The sequence below is a fragment of the Geotrypetes seraphini genome, chromosome 14, assembly GCF_902459505.1.
Source record: "Geotrypetes seraphini chromosome 14, aGeoSer1.1, whole genome shotgun sequence".
NCBI lineage: Eukaryota > Metazoa > Chordata > Amphibia > Gymnophiona > Dermophiidae > Geotrypetes > Geotrypetes seraphini.
In genome coordinates, this window is record NC_047097.1 from 4,470,389 (window position 1) to 4,486,052 (window position 15,664).

At 45.5% G+C, this 15,664-nt stretch overlaps 1 protein-coding gene across 1 annotated transcript in view; it reads left to right on the forward strand.

The window, feature by feature from the left end:
• Positions 1–15,664, forward strand: part of IDH3A (isocitrate dehydrogenase (NAD(+)) 3 catalytic subunit alpha) — a 59,485-nt gene that overhangs the window by 31,782 nt on the left and 12,039 nt on the right. The window contains exons 7-8 of the mRNA XM_033920350.1: positions 2,884–2,986; positions 3,100–3,164. Coding sequence (XP_033776241.1) covers positions 2,884–2,986; positions 3,100–3,164 — 168 coding nt within the window. The remainder of the gene's footprint in view (positions 1–2,883; positions 2,987–3,099; positions 3,165–15,664) is intronic.

Below are 15,664 nucleotides of genomic sequence, written 5' to 3' on the forward strand. Positions count from 1 at the left end.
GCTGGATGGGGGTAAGCAGTGTGTTCAGGTGGGTGCTGGGGGATGCCAGATCATGGCAAGGGGGGGTGTCAGGCGAGCTGGGGGGAGAGTGCCGGATTGTGGGGGGCGCCGCTCGCAAATCGAGGCAAGCTCGGTTTCCGAGGCACCGATTTAGCGAATGTTTTGCTCGTCTTGCAAAACACTCGCAAACCGGTGCACTCGTAAACCGAGGTACCACTGTATTTTTGTGGCTGATGCTGAACTGTCCATTTCTTGATTAGGATTTTTCCTTTGGCCTCCATGTTGTATAGTATTTTTTTCAAAATGTGCTTTTAGTCCAGAATAGAGAATGACACGGGGAAAAAAAGCTGTCCCCGTCACCACCCCGTCCCCGGCCCACCATCCTCTGCACCGCTCCGTCACCGCCATTCCCTTCACCGCCCCGTCACTGTCACCACCTTCCCTTTCACCACCCTGTCACCGCCACTGCCATCCCATTCACCGCCCCGTCACCGTCCCCGCAGCATCCATATAAGCCTTATTACTGTAATATTTAGCTTATTCCTTTCTTATAAATCAAAGTTACTGCTGCTGAACTAGAGAAAGAGATGTTCAGCTGGCAGGGCTTTGTTTATAAATTTTTATCAACACAACTAATATACTACTTTATCCTAAAGCAAAAAATAAATAAATAAATAGAATTTTTTTTCTACCTTTGTTGTCTGGTTTCTGCTTTCCACATCTTGTCATTCAATTCCTTCCATCCACTGTGTGTCTTCTCTCTGCGTCTTCCATTTGCTGTTACTGTGCCTCTCCCTTCACCCTCCCCCAATTGGTCTAGCACCCATCTTCTTCCCTCCCTTCCCCCATAGTCTGGCATCTGTCTTCTTCCCTTCCAGCAACTTCTCCCCACTCTGTCTTCCACATTTCCCTTCAGGGTCTGTTCTATTCCTTTCCACCACCACCCTTCCCTCCCTCCTTTACAATCTGTTCCTTTCTACCACCCTTCAGCTCCTCTCGCGTGGTCTATCTACCTCCCTCCCTCTTATTTTTGTGGCACGTTACAATGTAATTTGTGCAAGCCGCTGGAGCCTGCGAGCTCTGTCCCTGTCCCATTCCCACAAACTATCTCGCTTCTGTGTTCCTATTTTCCCCATTTCTAATATCTCTCCTATGTATCTGCCATTGCCCCCCCCCCCCCGTGTCCATATACCATCTCCATGGCATGTCCCCTTTATGTCTCTGTCCCTATGCCCCATGCACATAATTTCCCCTCTTTCTGTTACCTTCCTCTGTCCAGATTTCCCCTATCTTCCTCTTCCATACCAGTGTGTCTCTTCTTTTCAACCCCATCTAGCTTCTTTCCCTCTTTCTCCCCCCCCCCCTTGCTTCCAGCATCTGGTTCACCTGCCTGTCTTCCCCTTTCTTTCCTGCTGTGGGTTTCTTTCTTTCCCTCTTCATCCCCTTGGCCCAGAATTTTTTTTCCTTTCACTCCCTCCTTCCTAGTATGAGCCGGGAACAAACGCGATCTCACGGTCTAACAGCCCCCACCTACCCTATCGCAGCGATTAGCCAGCTCCCTCCCTCCACCTCACCTTATATTCTGGGTTTGCTGGCTTCCTTTTTCCCCGAGCCGCACGCGTTTAAAAAGACGCGCACGCGCAGCTGTGCGAGTCTATCAAGCTTCTCCTCTCCTGCAACTTCCTGTTTCTGGTTGCGTCAGAGGAGAAGCTTGATGGACTCGTGCAGCCACACGTGCACAGCTTTTTGAACGCGTGCGGCTCAGGAAAATGGAAGCCGGCAAACTCAGAATTTAAGGTGAGATAGAGGGAGGGAGCTGGCTAAACGCTACGGGCGGGCGGTGGCTGCGGGGATTGCGCGATCCTTAATGCCTCACTGCGGAGACAAGACCATTCACCGCTCCACAGGCGGTGAATGGCCTTGTCCCCTTCCCCGCAGCGACTGTTATTTTTCATTCCCCGTTCCGGCGGGTTACCCGCGGCTAAACGCGGCTAGCCACGGGTAACCGTCACCGTGTCATTCTCTAGTCCAGAACGCAAAGGCCTCTATGCCGTACTTTTTAATTTATTTATTTAAAAAATTTATATCACTGCCTAAATACCTAGGCGGTTCCCAAGCAGCCTACATAATAAAATAAACATATCAAAACAAATAATCAGCATAACCAAGTACATCAGTCAAAATACATGGCACTGCACTACCCTCAAGTCTGCCCCAGATCTTATGGTACAAGCAAGCAAAATAAATACCCTTGCAATGTCTTTTCGTCATTTTCTCCTGAGATAACAGCATAGAAAGCTCTGATCTTAATGTTCTACTAGGACAGTAGACCTTCAACAATTGTTTAAAATACAATGGTACAGGAGCATACAATGTTTTGATGAATAATAGATAAAACTTGTATATACCATGTAAATGATATACATGTTGCACGGTGTTCTAGTACATGTACAAAAAAAAAAGTGCTCAATGCACCAAACTTATGATAAAAATTAAAGCAATGTTAGATGTCAGAAAAATCACACATTGCCACAGTAATATGCAGCTATTTCTTCAAAGGGTCTCCCGTCTATCAGTGCATGAGCTGGCTTGGCTTGCCTGCTGATAAGAGGGAGCAGACATAAAAACAAACTGGCTGGACGCCATCTCTCCCCCCTCCCACCTTGTAAAAAGTTCCCTGGTGGCACTGTCGGGAGAGTGCCCTGAATATTGATAGTGGCCCAATCAGTGTGGCTGAAGCAGGTAGGTTCCTTTTCTGTTTGCTTAAACGAACCAGAATATCAGCCCCCCCCCTCCCCCATTTTAAGTTAATGAAGTGAAAAATATAACAAAGCAGAAACCTTGTCTTGTTTGTAACATTGTTTTGGATCATCTTAATTCTAGGAGAATGTCCGATGGCCTTTTTCTGAAGAAATGCAGAGAAGTTGCTGAAGCTTACAAAGACATTAAATTCAATGAAATGTATCTTGATACAGTATGCCTAAATGTAAGTACCCTTAACATCAACCATCTATATATTCATTCATTGTTCACATGTTAGATACTTTACATAAGAATGAGTTCATAAGAAAGCTGAATGAATGAATGTTTTCTACCTAGATGGTACAAGATCCAACACAATTTGATGTTCTCGTCATGCCAAACTTGTATGGAGACATCCTCAGGTAAGCAGGATCTCATACAGTTTTAATCTGGTACATTCTAATCTCTTCCATCTTTGGAAATTAAATGGTGACACTTGGAGTTTATATTTCAGAACTATATAAAATCTGTTGCAAAGTTTTCCAAACCTTGGGACCTGGGGTGAGATGTGGGCATATAGCCAGTGGTAGACCATATCTCTGCTTGTGTTTAAGATGACACTAGTTATAGCTACACACCCTTAATTTCGGTGCTAAACGGTAACTCTTGAGTGCACACATATCTCAGTTTGTGAAAATGTGAACAAATACCACTTGGATTATAAATCCATATAGACGGAAATAATTTGTACATGTTTGTAATTTACCTTGAGCTTAGACTTGGAAAGGATGAGTAATAAATTCCCTTTTAACATAGATTTTAGATTAAGGCATAGTTATCAACATAAGCTAGCATAATTTCCACTAACTTTTGCTATTTTAGCACAGGTCCCATTTCTAATCTAATCTAATTTTTCATTTGTGAGTCGCGCATACCTAAGCAGGCTCTAGGTGACTCGGTGAAAAGGAAAGAGAGGGAGACCTAACAATAAAATAACTTAATGTCTTAAAGTAGTCCACATTTAATAACTACCCCCCCCCCCCTCCAATCTTTGTGTAAAATTTTCAGAAATTTAAAGCTCCTGGTTCTGTGTTGGGCTCTTTCTGGGGTATTGCAACATGCGTCAAGCATTGTTCACACACACTTGTTTTGTGGAAAATTAATCTTTGAATGTAATTATTCCCTTTTTCAAGTATAGTTGGTAGGTACTTGCTTAAGGGACTGTTTATTCAGGGAAAAAATCCTGATTTGGTGAGATCTGCGTTTATTCAAAGTGAAACTCTCAGAGTCAGTAATGATATCAAGCAAGACTTGAAAAGGTGACAAACTGTCATGTCCTCCCCCTGGTCATGGATCAGTGAGGTTGGGACCATAGACATAGTCCCCTAGGCAAGGGCTTACTTGCATCCATTCCAGGATGAGCTCCTTTTCAGATGGTGCTCACAGAGGCATGTGCTTCACCAGCAGCTGCCTTAGACAGCAGAAGCTCGTTGCAGTGTAGCCTTGTGGTTGGAACCCCAATCTCTCACCAGAGGCGTTCTCCTTCACATCTCTGGATGGGTGATTCTGATGGACACCAGCCTATACAGTTGGTGGCACATTGTGAAGGGTGTCCAGGGACACTGGTCCCTTTTTCAGAGGAAGCAGTCGATCAACCACTTGGAACTGTGAGCTTCAGGCATTTAGGAGGGTGCTGCAGAGCAAACGGTTTTCTTAGATAACGCAATGACAGTAGCCTATGTCAATCGCCATGGAGACACCAAGAGTACTGTTTCATGCTTGGAAGCCTAGATGCTGTTTCGCTGGGAGGAGGCCAATCTTTTTGCGCTGTCGGTAGCACATGTGGCAGAAGCATCAATGTATAAGCAGATTTCCTCAGCAGGAAGACCCTGGATCCCGGTGAGTGGTCATTGTCTCAGGAATCTTTCACGTGCCTTGTGAATCAGTGTGGGCGCCAACAAAAAGGCAGCTCGGTTCTTCAGTCGAAGATATAAGCCAGAAAGCGAAGGCCTGGATGTCCTGGTGCAACCCTTGCCAAAGGCAAGTCTTTGTCTTCTCTCTCTGGCCCATGAACGGCAGACTTCTGCACAAGATTATGGCACACCAGGGGCTGGTGATTCTAGTAGCATCAGACTGGCCAAGGCAACCAAGATATACAGACTTAATCTGTCTACAAAGGAATCAAAGTCTCAAACTTCCATCTCATCCCCGTCTGTTCAGGCAGGGGATGAGATGACATTCTTTCCCATCTTAGGCAATTAGATCTATCCCCCTTAATATCAACACCAATACATACAGCAGGCCATACGATTGATATGATCTTATCTTCTATATCTACACTTAACAAATTTCAATTTCATTCATCTCAATCAGTCCCATGGTCAGATCATTTCTTAATTACAATAACACACATATCTGTATTGTCTAAACCAGTGGTTCCCAACCCTGTCCTGGAGGAACACCAGGCCAATTGGGTTTTCAGGCTAGCCCTAATGAATATGCATGAAGCAAATTTGCATGCCTATCACTTCCATCATATGCAAATCTCTCTCATGCATATTCATTAGGGCTAGCCTGAAAACCCGATTGGCCTGGTGTTCCTCCAGGACAGGGTTGGGAATCACTGGTCTAAACCAAACAAAACTTCTCAGGTTAGTAAGTTTAAAGATTTTAGCAAATTATCCTCGGACCTAATTGCAGCAAATTTTAATCTCGACCTTGCAAATTTAGAAACATCTTGCCTAGATGATTCATTAACTAAATGGCTATATACTACACAATCTCTAATTGATAAACTAGTCCCGACCCAAATAAAATACATATCATCACGGAAACACATTAATCCATGGTTTAACGCTGAACTTAACCTAATTAAAAAACAACTTCGTTCTTTAGAACGAAATTGGAGGAAAGACAAAAGTCCTTCAAATTTATTAAAATTTAAAGAACATGCAATATTTTACAAAGAAAAAATAATTCAAGCAAAATCGACACATTATTCCAGACAAATTCTTCAAGCTAAAAATACTTCCATGCTATATAATATCCTAAAATCAATCAACCATCAGTCTAAAAACCTCTTTCAAGATTTCAAATCCCATCCAACTGCACAGGAATTAGTAGATTCTTTTGTGGATAAAGTTAACAACATAAGGAAAAATCTTTCATTAAAACAACAAACCACTCTTGCTTCTGATCAAGAAACCAGCCCTTTATTTTCCTCCAAATGTTCTAACTTCAACCTTCCCATTCTTAAAGATCTTTAATTAATTATCAAAACTATCAATCCCAAAGGATCCTTTACAGAATCCATCCCCCCTTTTATTCTCAAGAAATATTTCTCAATATTTGGCCCTTATATATATGCTTTAATTAACATGAGTTTACAACAGGGTGTTGTGCCTCTAGCTTGGAAAAAATCCACTATACGACCAGTCCTAAAAGATCAAAAAATAGGCCCTGAGGAAAAAACTAATTACAGGCCAATTGCTAACATTCCCTTTCTAGCGAAAGCAACTTAAAAAATTGTGTTCAACCAAATATCAGAATACATTAAAAAAACTAACGTCTTACATCCAAATCAGACAGGATTCAGGCAAAATCATTCCACAGAGCATTCTTTAATAGGTATGACTACATCCATTTTGTATCATTTAGATCACCATACTTCTGTATTATTAATTTCACTTGACCTTTCGTCTGCATTCGACACAATTGACCATACCCTTCTAATAAACAGGCTTCAATCTATTGGTGTGACAGACCAGGTTTTGCTCTGGTTTAAGTCCTACTTCGAAAACCGTTCATCAAATGTCTTTTTCAATAATTCGACTTCAGAAAGTTTTTCATTTCCCTATGGCATCCCTCAAGGATCAATACTTTCGCCTTTATTGTTTAACACTTTTCTTGCTCCCCTTATGACACTATGCCAGTCTATCGGATTCTCGGTATTCGCATACGCAGACGATATACAGTTGATACATCCAATTGATCCCAATAATTTACAAGAAATAGCAGCAATAAACGGAAAGCTGGATCAAATTCATCATTGGCTGGATACTAATAGACTAGCCTTGAATATTAATAAAACTAACGTTATGCTCTTTCCATGGAAGGACTGCTATAGACTTCTTTCTCCCATTTCTATTAAAGGCATTCCTTTGCAGACGGCACACAATATTAGGATTCTTGGAGTAATATTTGATAACAAATTATCTTATCACGATCACATAAGCCATGTGGTCAAATCTACTTTCTATAGACTTTGCCAAATTCGTTCAGTAGCTAAATTTTTATGTGCAAAATCTCTGAATATTTTAATTCATTCTTTAGTAATCTCCAAAATTGATTATTGTAATGCACTGTTTAAAGGTCTACCACAAAAAGAAATCAGATGTCTTCAAATTATCCAGAACGCCTCTATTAAAATTATCTATAAAGCCAAAAAATTTGATCACGTTTCTCCATTACTTAAATAGGCACATTGGCTCCCGGTTGCACACCGTATCTTATTTAAATTATGCTTGCTTACTTTTAAATCATTATTATTTAAAACCCCTGCTTTTATTTTTAGAGTCCTAATTCCTTATTTTACCTCAAGACAGCTGAGATCACAAGACCAACACTTATTGGCCATTCCTTCATTAAAAGTTATCAATACGAGGCGTCACACCATTTTCTCAATAACAGCTCCCCAGTCTTGGAATGACCTCCCATTATTTATTAGAGAGGAAAAGAACTTGGACAAATTCAAGACCAAACTTAAGAGTTTCCTCTTTATAGATGCTTTTAGTGAATAAATTCAAAGATTCGGTCTCTTTTTATCTTATATTTTATTATAAACTTTATTTGTTTCCCCTCCTACTGTTTTTTCCTTAAACATATTTAAACTAAATATTGATTGTAATCCATTAATAATTTTCCCTTTGTTTTGATATTATATGTATAGGTTAAACCATGTATAGGAATGTTTGTATTTGTTATTTTAATTTGACATGGCTATTGTTTGTTTGATTTGTTACCCGTATTTGATTATTTAAGAAATTGTAAATCGTCTAGAAATTGTGATAGGCGATTAATCAAATTATATAATAAACTTGGAAACTTATGGTATGGCTCTTGAACATGCAGCGCTAGTGCTTGAAGGCTATTCAGATAGAGTGGCAAAAGCCTTGGAAGTTCTTCCAAACTTGGTGCACTTGAAGGAATGAGGACCCATGCTCGACATCGATCTCTGTTGTACTCATCTTCTTTTAGGAAGGTCTGGAAAAAAGGCCTAGTGACTGGCTCTCTGAAAGTTCAGATTGTGGGGCACTCCTGTTTTGGGCCTAAGATTAATAAGAGCACCGTAGCTGCACATCCAGATGTGGCCAGGTTTTTGAAGGGCACGTTGCCCCTCCGTCCTCTGGTGCGACATCCTTTTCTGGCATGGTGTCTTAATCTAGTCCTCTGGGTGCTAGCTAGATCACCCTTCCAACCTCTGGAGGAAGCTTCTCTGATGGACCTTACCATCAAAACTGTGTTTTTGGTGGTGATTACCTCGGCCTGACAAGTGTTGGAACTTTACGCTTTGTCATGCAGAGATCCTTTCCTCGTAATTTTGGATTCAGGTGTGGGTCTTATGCACAATCCCATCATTCTTACTGAAAATGGTTTCCATTCCTCGTAATTTTGGATTCAGGTGTGGGTCTTATGCACAATCCCATCATTCTTACTGAAAATGGTTTCCAGCTTCCATATCAACTAAGAAGTATGCTTGCCTGCCTTCACTCCCTCGGGATTGAGAGAGAGAGAGTGATCAGGTGTTGAAATTGTTCAATGCGCATAGACTCTTACTGCGGTATCTAGTTACGAATGAATTTTGATTGTCAGATCATCTGTTCATATTGGCCCATTACCTCTTAACTTCATCCTATGCCCTCTCATTCCGGAACTTCCTTTCAAATGAAAGAGACTTGCCTTATGTGCATTTATGCAATGTAGGTATTTAAATGTTTCTCAAGAAATATAAAGATGGTAAGAGCAAAATACAAAAATAATATCCAAAAATATTATCAGCCAGTGGTGGGATACCCACAGAAAATTAGCATTTAGAGAAAAGTGGAGAAAAATCCTCGAGAGCAATTGATTCTGATTTCTAGCAGCTCTTATTATCACAACTCCACTTGAAAATGCAATCTTTAACTGGGGATAATCCCCACCAATGTGTTCGGGGATAAAACGTCAAAAAGGTTTATTATATACTCATCTTAAAGTGCTAGTGTCTTCCTTGGAACAGCCTCACCGGTCTTTCAAACAATTCACTCCAGGGCGTTGTCAATAATCTTCGCTCCACTGCGCTGCAAATCTTTATTTTCTGAGCCTTTCCGATAAGGTTCTTGTTTTGCCACACTGTGGCTGTGTCAGGGAAAATACAATGGCTTACTGACATTGCTATGCTCCCATGCACTGTTGGCTCCAAGACTCAACTCATACAGGGCTCACACCAATGTCATGATGTCACTTCCGGTGCAACATCACAACTACTTCCAATGTTCAAAATATTTCAAGGAGATGGGTGCAAAAGATTAATGCATGCAAATGATTAATAAAAAGCACACCATTCAATTCTTTGATTTAACCCCTTAGGCCAGATTGTATTCAAGGAGTATATCCAACGTTACTCGTGCTGATGCAGCATACGTTTAACATTGCCTTTCTGATGTGGTGTAGGGATGTGCCATAGAACCCCACATTTAAAATCCTGGAGCAGGTGCTGTTTGTCAACACAGTGGCAAGTCAGCACATCAATTTGTTTTTTATGCAACATATTACTGTAATGTTCAGACAGTCTGATTTTATGTTCAAATCTGTTTTTATTGTTTAACAAAGACAGACTACAAAGCAGTAACAACCAGTAATAACAATATCTATAAACACAGTCCAAAAACCAAAATTCCCCCCCCCTATGAAAAGAGAAAAGGAAGGAAAAGTTTCAGAACAAAACCAGAGGCGACCAATAGGTTGCGAGCACTCCAACAGACAGTCTGATTTTTAAAACTTCTAGCTGTATGCCCAATATAACGCAAAGTGCGTGGGCAATTCACTATTCCCACCATTTTGCATGTTGTATAGCTTTTCAACGATATCACCTTTCTTCCTGGAATTTCCAGAAAGTTACCTTCCAACATAACTTCACAAGCTGAACACCCTTCGCAACGAAAATGGCCCACCCTCCCTTCTTCTTTCCTTGACCATACATCTGCTTTTCATAACAAGTCACTGAGATGCGATTACAAGAAAATGCAATTTTACATTCAAATGGAGTTTTTTGTTTTTTTTTAATCGCCTGTGATATAAGAGTGGCTAGAAATCAGAATTGATTGCCTTCTTATAAAAATTACTCTTGATGCTTTTATTCCACTTTTTTCTAAATGCTAATTTTCTGTGGATATCCCACCACTGGCTGGTAACACTTTTGGATATTATTTTTGTATTTAAATGTTTCTATCGTAACTTCCCTCTCCCGCCTTGCTTCCAAAGTATACAAATTGAGATCATTTTAAAAGTCTGTCCCTATACACCTTATGACCAAGGCCACTGACCATTTTAGTAGCATTCCTCTGGACCGACTCCATCATGTTTATATCTTTGTGAAGGTGTGGTCTCCAGAATTGTAAACAACAAATAAAGCCAATAAAAATTGTGTGCATTCCCTTGATAGTGAGAGCTTGTTTATTCCCCCCCCCAAAAAAAAAAAAAAAGCCACTTCAAGTAGATCATTTTCTTAATCATAAGAAACAAGCTTTGATGACAGAGGCTATATGAGATCTAAAAGTTCTTGAGTTGTTACCCCCAAAATCTTGATGGCAGTAACCCCTGGAAGTCTAAAAGCAAAATGAATAACACATTGTTTTTGACAGCTTTATTCCTACTGGTAGTACCACAGGACTACTGCTAGATGGCAGCATCTGCCATTTAAAAATGAGGGAGTCACTGGGACAGAAATGACCAAGAAACTGATTCTCAAAGTTGGGTGCTAAAAGTCCATGATGCAACAATACCACCAAAAAAATAGCTCAGGGATACTCGAAGGAATCAGTAGGAATTCATGCTAGTAAACCAGAAATAAGGGGAGGGATATGCCTAGAACATGTGCCCAAAGGTTCTGTGGTAAGCATGGCCTTTGTGTGGATGCCCAGACTAAACTGAAGTGCAGGCACAAATCAGCATTTGTTCTTCTGTGCCTTTTTAAAATATAAGACTTTCAAAAATTTTGCACGGCTCCTATTTAAACACAGAATAGGCACCAATGTGTGCTTTTCAATTTTGCTTTGCTCAGACTCAAAAACTTGATTGTTTTCTCACTTTCAGTTCTTGAAACCTACACAGGCTTCCTCTGATGAAGTATGAGGGGATGTGGATAAGTCCTTGACTTTGTGAAGACAACAGGAGTAATCTAAGAAAATACTTTTTTACAAAAAGGGTGGTAGACGCGTGGAACAGTCTCCCGGAAGAGGTGGTGGAGACAGAGACACTGTCCGAATTTAAGAAAGCCTGGGATAGGCACGTGGGATCTCTTAGAGAGGAAAAGATAGTGGTTACTGCGGATGGGCAGACTGGATGGACCATTTGGCTTTTATCTGCCATCAAGTTTCTATGTAACAACAAGCTAAGGAAAAAACCTGCTGTACATATTTACCACTGAGCTCCACACACTAATGATGTTGTGCTCTAATTATTTGGTGCTGCAAACCACTCTGCTAATTTGGCATCCTTGGTGCTTGAAAACTTTCTTCCCTTGAGGTGTTTCTCGAGCTTAGGAAAGAAGTGAGTAGGTCATATGTTTCAGAACTTCAAAGTGAAGATCTGCCCATTTTTATTGCATAATGGCTGCTTCTTTAGCACTCTCCAGACCAGTAGAGGTTAACTTTACGAATGGGTATATATCTAATCATGACCAGCAGGTGGAGACTGAAAACAAAACTTTGGGACAGTATATACTATCCTCCCTTCTCTATTTCCCTCAGTCTTCTTTCAGTCTCCAGCAGGTGTTGAGTGATCTGTACCCATCTCTCTTGGTAGGGCTGTTGGAATTTGTTTAGGGGTTTATTGTCCCTGTTTTTGGCCGGACGGAGCTTGGTCGGGCCCTGTTTGGGGGTTCGTCCGACCTCGGGGGTGTCAAACCCGGCGGGTCACGAGCGGGGTCCCTCCCCCCACTTCCTCCACCTCCCCACATTTTTTTAGAGGAGCCTCAGCAGTAAGCCTTGCCCCCTAAATCAAGCAAGGCATATTGCTTCGAGAGCCTGTGGAGTCTGTTCTGTAAAAAAAAAAAAAAAAATCCTGAGGTAGTGCTGGTCTGGAGGGTTGTTTCCCTTTAAGAAAACTGTATTTTACTGTATTTTTTCATGTAACCAGCACTTTTTTATAGCTAGGTCGCGTATGGAGCAATTGTGCCCTTCTCCGGGGGAGTAGGCCACAATTTTAGTCCAGCCGCGAGGCACTCGCGGCCGGCCTGAACTCGGCGGTTTGGGTCGGTGAGGTGGTGGAGCTCCGTCGGCAGCGGCTGCAGGCGCCCAGAGCTCCCCGCCGATGGTGCCTCGCGAGTCGGCTTGGAGCAGTGGGGAAGCCCGGTCTTCCACAACCGCCCACGGAGGGATTCCCCGAAGGATTCCCTCTCAGCTGATTTTTTGACAGCTGATGCCGACTTGCCTGTCTTAGCGGCTGAGACTGTTCAGTCTTCTCATCCGCTAAAGGCCATGGAGGGAGCATTTTTGGCGGGAACTTCGCCATTTTCTTTGTCTGGCCCCTCCATTTTGTCTGCAACCTCAGGTGACCTTCCCCCTGTATGGCGAACACAGGGGCAGGTTTCAGCATGGACCCCTGCTGGGGCAGGGAGTCCCTGGGGACCCCCAGGGGTTTTTTGCCCCCAATTTAATTTCTTTCTTTGTGCGGACTTTTGGGGGTCCCACGTGCACCTGGGGGGTTTCGGGGGGGGTTTCCCTCCGCGCCCCCTATGGCTTTGCCTCCCTCTTTTCGTTTGGCGTCCCCTCTTCCTCCTCCCTCATCCAAGCGCCCGCGGGGGGGCTTGGATTGCGAATTGGTGGGCGGAGGAGCGTGTTGGCCTGGTTGAGGACCTGGCTGCTTTGGCGGGCTTCCAGGATCCTCTAGAGGGGACGCCTGTTGGCAGCGGGGCGGCGGGTTTCCCGTCTTCCAGAGCAGATGCGTCCGTGGTGCGCTTTTTTATTCAGAGGGATGAGCTTTTAGACCTGTGTAGCAGGTCTCCTTGGTGCTGCATTTTTGCAGTGGCGCCGCCGGAGACCCCGCGTATGGGGGCCCCTCTGCTTCAGGGGGTCTGTCCTGGTTCCCGCTCTTTTCCTGTGCGTCAGGATTTGCGGGATTTTGTGTTGGCGCAGTGGCCTATGGGCGCAGCTTCGTTTGGTGTGCGCCTTGGCTCTTGGGTATCCCGTCCCGGAGGGAGGTAGGGCTACCTTAATTTCGCCAATGGGGAACGCGGTGGTCTCGGCACTTCCTAAGCGGCATACCGTGCCTGTTATGGACGGTTCTGCTCTTAGGGTCTCGGAGGCGCGTGCGTTAGAGACACTTCTTAAGTATGATTTTGATGTCTCTGCCTTTGGGGTCCAGGCGGCTGTTTGTGGGGAGCTAGTCGCTCGCGCCGTGTTTCGGTGGGCTGAGCGTGTCCTGGATCGGGAGTCTGATGACTGGTCTCTAGTGGATCAGGAGGTAGCGAAGATTGCGATGGCTGCCTCGTTCCTCTCAGATGCTCTTTATGACTTGGTGCGGATTTCGGCTAAGTCTATGGCATGGCCGCGCGGCGTATTTTGTGGCTGCGCGCTTGGGCGGCGGATTCTGCATCCAAAGCTAAGTTTACTAAAGTTCCCTTTAGGGGGTCTTTTTGTTTGGAGAGGAATTAGATGAGTTGATTCAGACTCTGACGGACTCGGAGGTGCCCCGTCTGCCTGAGGACCGTGCCCGCCCTGCGTCTAGGTGTGGGGCTGCCCGGGGGCGTTTGCGGGAATTTCGCAAGTATCGCCCGGGGCGTGGGGCTGCTTCTTTCCCGGCTCAGGGTTTTTCCCGGGGTCGGTTCTTCCAGCGCATGCAGCCCTTTCGGGGGGCCCGTCGGGGGGCAGGGAATCCCTCCGCCGGTTCCCCCGCTTCCCGTCCTGCGCAATGACTCCTTGCCGGCGCCCCCTTTGGTTCCGGTGGGGGCCCGGCTGCGCAAATTTTTCCCCAAATGGGCCGAGATCGCGTCCGATCAGTGGGTCCTTGAGGTGGTGCGGGACGGTTACGCTCTGGAGTTTACCCGCTCTCTGCCGGACCTTTTCCTCGCTTCTCCATGTCAGACTCCATGGAAGACGCAGGCTTTTCGTCAGACCCTTCAGCGTTTGCTAGATCTCGAGGCAGTGGTGCCGGTGTCCCCTACGGAGTGGGGCACCGGCAGGTACTCCATTTACTTTGTGGTGGCCATAAAGGAGGGGACCTTTCGGCCCATCCTGGATTTGAAAGGGGTCAACAGAGCTCTCCAGATTCCATCTTTCCGCATGGAAACGCTGCGGTCGGTCATTCTGGCGGTTCAGCCGGGGGAGTTTCTTACGTCTCTCGATCTGACGGAGGCCTACTTGCAGGTTCCAATTCGGGCCTCTCATCAGCACTTCCTTCGCTTTGCGATCTTGGGGCGGCACTTTCAGTTCTGTGCGCTTCCCTTTGGTCTGGCCACGGCTCCTCGGACGTTCACCACGGTAATGGTGGTCGTCGCGGCAGCCTTGCGGTCGGTGGGCATCCTGGTTCACCCCTACCTGGACGACTGGTTGATTCGGGCAAAGTCGTTGCAGGAGAGCTCCCGGGTTACGGCTCGGGTGGTGGAGTTTCTCCGGTCGCTGGGCTGGGTGGTCAACCTTTCCAAGAGTCGGTTGGTCCCGGCTCAGCGTCTGGAGTGCCTTGGGGTTATGTTCGACACCTCCTTGGGGAAGGTCTTCCTTCCAGAGGCCCGGGTGAGCAAATTGCAATCTCAGATTCGCCTGCTTTTGGCGTCCCGGGGTCCTCGGGCGCGAGATTTCCTCCAAGTCCTGGGGTCAATGGCTGCGTCCCTGGACGTGGTGAGGTGGACGCGGGCCCACATGCGTCCTCTTCAGTATGCTCTGCTCCGGAGGTGGTCTCCCCGGAGGCAAGATTTGGATGTTCCGGTTCCCCTACGAGGCTTGGCGCGCTGCAGTCTGCGCTGGTGGCTCCGGACCCCTCACCTGGTTCAGGGGGTGGGTCTGGATCTCCCGCAGTGGACGGTGCTCCTTACGGATGCGAGTCTCCTCGGTTGGGGGGCTCAGTTTATGGGCCACTCAGCTCGGGGCACCTGGTCCGCGGAGGAGGCCTCCTGGTCGATCAACGTGTTGGAGACCAGAGCGGTCAGGCTGGCGCTGTTAGCTTTCCACTTCCTTTTCCTGGGCAAGTCGGTCAGAGTCCTGTCGGACAATGCCACGGCGGTGGCTTATGTCAATCGTCAGGGGGGCACCAAGAGCACTCCTGTGGCGCAGGAGGCGGCTCGGCTCATGGTTTGGGCGGAGTCCCATCTTCTGGACCTCTCGGCTTCTCATATAGCCGGGGTAGAAAATGTTCAGGCAGACTTCCTCAGTCGTCACTTCCTGGATCCAGGAGAGTGGTTTCTCGGCGCCGGAGCGTTTCGGTTGATAGTGCAAGATTGGGGGCAGCCCCTGATGGACCTGATGGCCACGAGTGGCAACGCCAAAGTGCCCCGCTTCTTCAGTCGTCGCAGGGAAGGGCTGGCCGAGGGTCTGGATGCTCTGGTCCAGCCGTGGCCAACGGAGGGGCTGTTGTATGTGTTCCCTCCTTGGCCGCTGGTGGGCAGAGTGCTTCTTCGCATTGTTCACCATCCGGGTTTGGTGGTGCTGGTGGCACCGGATTGGCCTCG